This window comes from Hippocampus bargibanti, linkage group LG18 (genome assembly GCF_051943395.1).
Source record: "Hippocampus bargibanti isolate YZ-2025 linkage group LG18, ASM5194339v1, whole genome shotgun sequence".
In the NCBI taxonomy this organism is placed as follows: Eukaryota; Metazoa; Chordata; class Actinopteri; order Syngnathiformes; family Syngnathidae; genus Hippocampus; species Hippocampus bargibanti.
This window is the reverse complement of record NC_142751.1, coordinates 714535-720000: the sequence shown is the minus strand read 5'-3', so window position 1 is coordinate 720000 and position 5466 is coordinate 714535. Positions and strand designations below refer to the sequence as shown.

The 5466-nt window shown below is 45.0% G+C and overlaps 1 protein-coding gene across 1 annotated transcript in view; it reads left to right on the top strand.

The window, feature by feature from the left end:
- Window positions 1-4693, top strand: part of LOC148884150 (uncharacterized) — a 74390-nt gene extending 69697 nt beyond the window's left edge. Inside the window, exons 64-68 of the mRNA XM_089020404.1 lie at window positions 841-1006; window positions 1120-1229; window positions 1430-1510; window positions 1701-1883; window positions 3278-4693. Of these exons, the coding sequence (XP_088876530.1) occupies window positions 841-1006; window positions 1120-1229; window positions 1430-1510; window positions 1701-1883; window positions 3278-3427 (690 nt within the window). The 3' untranslated portion in view covers window positions 3428-4693. The remainder of the gene's footprint in view (window positions 1-840; window positions 1007-1119; window positions 1230-1429; window positions 1511-1700; window positions 1884-3277) is intronic.
- Window positions 4694-5466: the final 773 nt, after the last annotated feature.

Sequence of the window (5466 nt, the reverse complement as noted above, 5' to 3'; positions counted from 1 at the left end):
GAGACATTCTCTGAGTACATCATCTGTTGGAGCCTTCTCTTTGATGTAATCATTGAGCTTGGATGTTTCATCCTGGACAGTGGCTCTCACACTCACTAGTCCCCGGCCTCCTTCCTTATGGCTTGTGTACAGTCTCAGGGTGCTGGACTTGGGATGGAACCCTCCGTGCATGGTGAGGAGTTTTCGGGTTTTAACATCCGTGGTCTGAATCTCTTCCTTTGGCCACCTTATTATTCCTGCAGGGTATCTGATGACTGGCAGGGCATAGCTGTTTATTGCCCGGGTCTTGTTCTTGCCATTGAACTGTCTTCTCAGGACTTGCCCCGCCCGCTGGAGGTATTTGGTCGTAGCCGCTTTCCTTGTTGCTAGTTCGAGGTTGCCACTGGCCTGTGGTATACCAAGGTACTTGTAGCTGTTTTCAGGGTTTTTCAGGGTTAAGGTTAAGGTATATATATATATATATCGTATAAAAAGACAACAAAAGTGCCAACAACTGCAATGTTCTTCTCTCAAAGTAAGACTCGAGAGTAGAAAAAGATGCTATAGCGCAGCGAAGTCAGGACGAATAGGCGCAGCAGCAAAATATTGTTTTATAATACCGTTCTTTAAACTATTAAAAATGAGGTTTTATTTTTTGTTTCATTCTGCAGTATGTACAGTTTTGCATTGTGTGAAAAAAAAATTAAAAAGCTGCCTCCATTGTACTTTGCAGATTTCATCTATCGCGGGCTATTGTTGGAACGTATCTCCCGTGATAAATGAGGGTTCACTGTATTTGAAATGGAATGGTCAGCACTCATGGCTACTTTTTCCACCCACCCCCTCCTTGTGTGTGTCCAGGACTTCATATATGTGTCCGACAGGCCCAACTACGCTTTGATCCAAACTCTTGTGGAATCTCTAGAGCGGGAACTTCGTCTCCTGACGGATCCCCCTGACGGCACGAAAGAGCATCCCGCCACCACCTGTCTGGAACTTTGGCTATGCCACCCAGAATACGACAATGGTGAGTGTGCAAATATTCAAATCAGGGGGCATCAACCCGTCGCGGAGAGTCTTTGTCTACCAATCAGGAATGTTGAAGGGAATATTGAACTCTGACCAACTGTTCCCTTTTAGGAATATATTACATCGACCCGAACCAAGGCAGCTCGGCTGACGCTCTGCTGGCCTATTGCAGCTTCTCGAGCACATCGGTGCAGACGTGCCTCCATCCTGAAGATTCTCAGGTCCGGAAACACAAGAACTCCAAACTCGTATCGTCACATTCCCGACTATCAATATGTCAGTCCTCGCATTGCCTAGCTTGTGAACTCTACACCGGGCAATTTTCCGTTGAGCGTAGCCAAAGGACAGACGTCATTGCAGTCATTTGCGACTTGCTGCTGGCTGTCACAAAAGTTGTCAGATATTTTGACTCTCTTTGCAGTTGCCGATGAAAGCCTGGCTGGAAGAATCTTCTGCGGAGGGTTCCTTTCAGTGGCTCAGCAGGCTGGACCAAGGATTTCAGGTGGACTAATGTGTTTTTACCAATTTACTGTCAAGAAGAGATGACACTTGGATGATGTTATGGGAAATCGAAACGGGACATTTGCAGAGCATCAGCATTTCTCTTGATCTTGATCATTTCAAATGTTCATCATTTGAGATTGAACTGGATTTGGAGCGATGGGCATGAACATCATGTCTCCTTCGTCCAGTTTATTTATCCAGGTGCCAACTTGGTTCAAATGCGTTTCCTGAGGTTGCACAGTAGCACAGCCACACAGAAGATGACCTACTCCTGCCACCCGGGACACAAGTTGGGCCGGTCCGAAAGGGACATCAAATTTCTCACTGATACAAGGAAGCAAAGTTTTTTTGGAGCCATTCAGGATTGTGTGGTATGTAAAAAACACACACACACACACAAAAATACAGGTAACATGCAATTTACGAGCGGCGCGAGTTACAACTACCCGTACTTAGGACCATGACCACTAGACACTTTTTTTTAAATTCTACGACTGCCACCGCCACAGCGGGCAACGCGACAGAGACAGAAGTCCGTCCAGGATGATTTATTAAGCTACAACACAAAGCCCTGATCCCAAAAAGAGGACCAGGGGAATTATCAAAAATAAAGATTACCAAAAACGACGCAATGGGGGGGCAATGGGAAACCCGACAATGGCGAGAAGCAACTCGCACGCGGTGGTGCAGAAACGGAACAATAATAATCATAATACATTTCATTTATAAGCGCCTTTCAAAATTGGGGGGGGGGGCCTCGGATAAAGATATAGAAAGTCCAGGGTAATTAAAAGTACAAATACAAGTTGGCAGCGTCCCGTTTTCATACCCGCTGTCCTGAAGACGGCAGTGCTGGAAGCGGGGAGGCGTGGCCCCGCCCCAAGCTGTCAATCCGAACGTGACAATCAGGGGAACGGAAGGGGGTCCACCGACGCCGAGGCGGAGCGGGTGGAGTCGCCGTGACGCAAACGGCGCGTCAGGCTCACGGTCGGCGCCGCCGCCTCTTTCAGACAGGTGACCTCTTGTGGCTTCTCCGTTAGCTGGGAGAGCCATTTTTGGAAAGCTCGCCTGTGTGGGAAGCCGTGCAGATTTGGGTCAGCAGAAAGCGTGTGCGCCGACACAGTAATAAAGATCGATAATACACAATATCAAATGATTCCAATGACACTAAAAGTTATAAGATTTATAAATGAACTGTCAACATTTTGGTATCTAATAGTCTTCAATCGAAAATGTTGCTTAAAAACAACAGATTAACGGAGATGCCAGCGTGTCGTCATTTGTTATGATTACGCGATCCTCGCGTCAGCCATTTTGAATGCTTTTCGATTTACGACCGTTTGACTTAAGACCGTTTTGTCGTAACGGAACCCGGTCGTAACTGTTTCCTGTCGTGGATCAGTGACGTCATGGCGAAATGTGCATGTTTGCAAAACAAACAAAGTAAATGTTGAAAGCAAACACAAAAGTGTAGCATCCATTGACCAAAAGAGATTGTCTCACATCGTGCTGTAAATCCGTTTCAATTCCGAGCCGCGACAGTTCCACAAGTACCCACAGCCTGTCCCATGTGCTGTAAATCCACTTCAATTCCAAGCTGCGACAGTTCCCCATACACATCGGCGCTCTGCGCTGATGACGGACAACCTTTGGACTGCATTTGTCGCATTTTCATTCAATAAATGAAACTCCAGCTATTGTGATTTTTTTTTTTATAACAACAGGAGAGCAAATGTGATATACTGTTTTTTTTCTGTATCGTTAGCCTGGAGAGGAAATGGGGTCAGGACCCCGGGAGTCGGTGTTTGAGTTCGAGGACCTCCACCTACTCCCTGTGAGAGATGTGGGGCTCATAGGCGCTCGGAACTTTACACATCAGTTCAGCTTCACTGTTGGACCCGTTTGCTTTTGTTAGAAAAAATTGTCAGCTCCCCCCAGCTTTTTTCTTTTTTCTTTTGTCTTTTTTTTTTTGGTGCTGTGGGGATTTCATCTGAAGTTGAAAGACACTCGTTTGGATGGAAAAATACATTGTTTACAAACGCTTACAGGATGTAAATTGGGCTCCAATTGCAGCCGGCCCATTGTGTCAACAATGAACATCGAATTTCACATTCTTGATTGTAAAATAGTTACTATGGGCCATCAGCCACTTGAACTCTCTTGTCCTCTTTTGTTTTGACTTGCGGATAACAATTTATTTATCAGTTCTACATGGATTTCATCCATCCTCCAACTTGCATGGGACGGTTTGTTTGTTCGGGAATATTGGTGCTGTCTTTTGTGGAAAATACAAAGAACCGTTGAACATGTTTAACATTTTCATTTGAATCTGTCTCAGGTTGGGATTCTGTAAACGTGGACACTGAAGCCACTTTTGGTCCCTCGTCATGTTGTGTTTTCAGTCAAATGGGCTAAAACCGAGCACCCGTGTCTGTGTCTCATATGGGCTAAGTGGTATCAGTGAAAACTTGCCGTGGTTATGTGTGGGCTTAGTCAGAATGGCTTACAACGGAACATCCATTTCCATTTCGGGTTTTTATGATGTTCTCCTGTCAGATTTGTGCCCTTCCAAGTGGAGTTCCATATATGATTTATCTGTTTTACTGTGTATTTTAATGTAATTAGATTTTTCTTACCTTTGCTGTTTTTAAATTGTTTCATGGTGAAATTACACAAGCGAGTCAGAATTGATTTACTGAATCTAATAATAATAATAACAATAATAATAATAATAATAATAATAATACATTTCATTTATAAGCACCTTTCAAAACTCTCAAGGACACTTTACAGTCACAGGCTATTTTTTCTGCGGGTGAGCAGCGGCAGCCACATGCGCCAGCGTTCGCTCAACCCGGAAGTAACAAAGTAAAAAAAATAACATTTTTTATAATAAGCACTATTTTCATAATACACACCCACCACGGCCGGTCCATCAAGCACACGACCTTCGGATCTAGCAGAGTGATCTTCGGCGGAAGCACACGACCGAACTGCGCTCCAGCCGGCGCTCCTTTCCACACCCCCTCTCTCTGAATTCACACGTCCATCGCCTCCGAGGAGCTTTTTGCAGATAATTTTACTATTATGAGACCGGAAAATAAACACCACAGGCTCGTGTTCAGCCTCAGTTCAAATGTGGTGCGTTACGATGAATAAATTGAAGAAACTACCAGCCGTATACGTCTCCTCTGCTCTGTTTATTTGTCATCCAAGACTTGGGGTGCGTTCACGTTCTAGAATAGCGCACGACTTCTTATGACTCTAGGCTGTTTGGGAAGCATTGTCTAACTGAATGATGTTTTTGTGTTGCTACACTTGAACATACCCCCCTGTCAAAATGCGATAGAAGTGATTGTGATTGTCTAAAGGGTAGAGTCATGTAAGCCAATCAGAGCTAGTGTTTTCACACACACCGGAACAGCGTGTCAATAGTAACGCTAAATTGTCACGTGCGAGTTGCCAGCTCGGGCGTGGCCGCCGCTCGCGACACTTCTATTTCATTTCAATGAGTCACTGTCACCTCACCAGTGACATGATTACGACGAAAGTGCATCGCTATGTCTTGTGCTGGCAAATCCAACAGTTTACTTTGCACGAGGTGATTGTTAGACGCGAGTGTGCCATTTTATTTGCCCCGCCCGCCTTCTTTTGCGTTTTCGCGTTTTATTCCGCGTCCGTGGACTCATCGGACTCACGCCTTTTGTTGTCATAAAATCTCTGCCAGCACCTACGGGACTCAAAGTGAATGCAGATGACATCGAGGAGCTTGTTGCTGACCATAATGAGGTCATCAACACAGAGAATTTGATTTGCCTTCAAGAGGACAAGCAGAAGCAGGCCATTCAGCAGTTGATGTGCAGGCTTTTATTGAACAGTTCCATCCAGAAAAGGCTATGAGAATCATCAACATGATGAATGATAATGTGATGCCTCAGTTTCGTAAGACCTTAC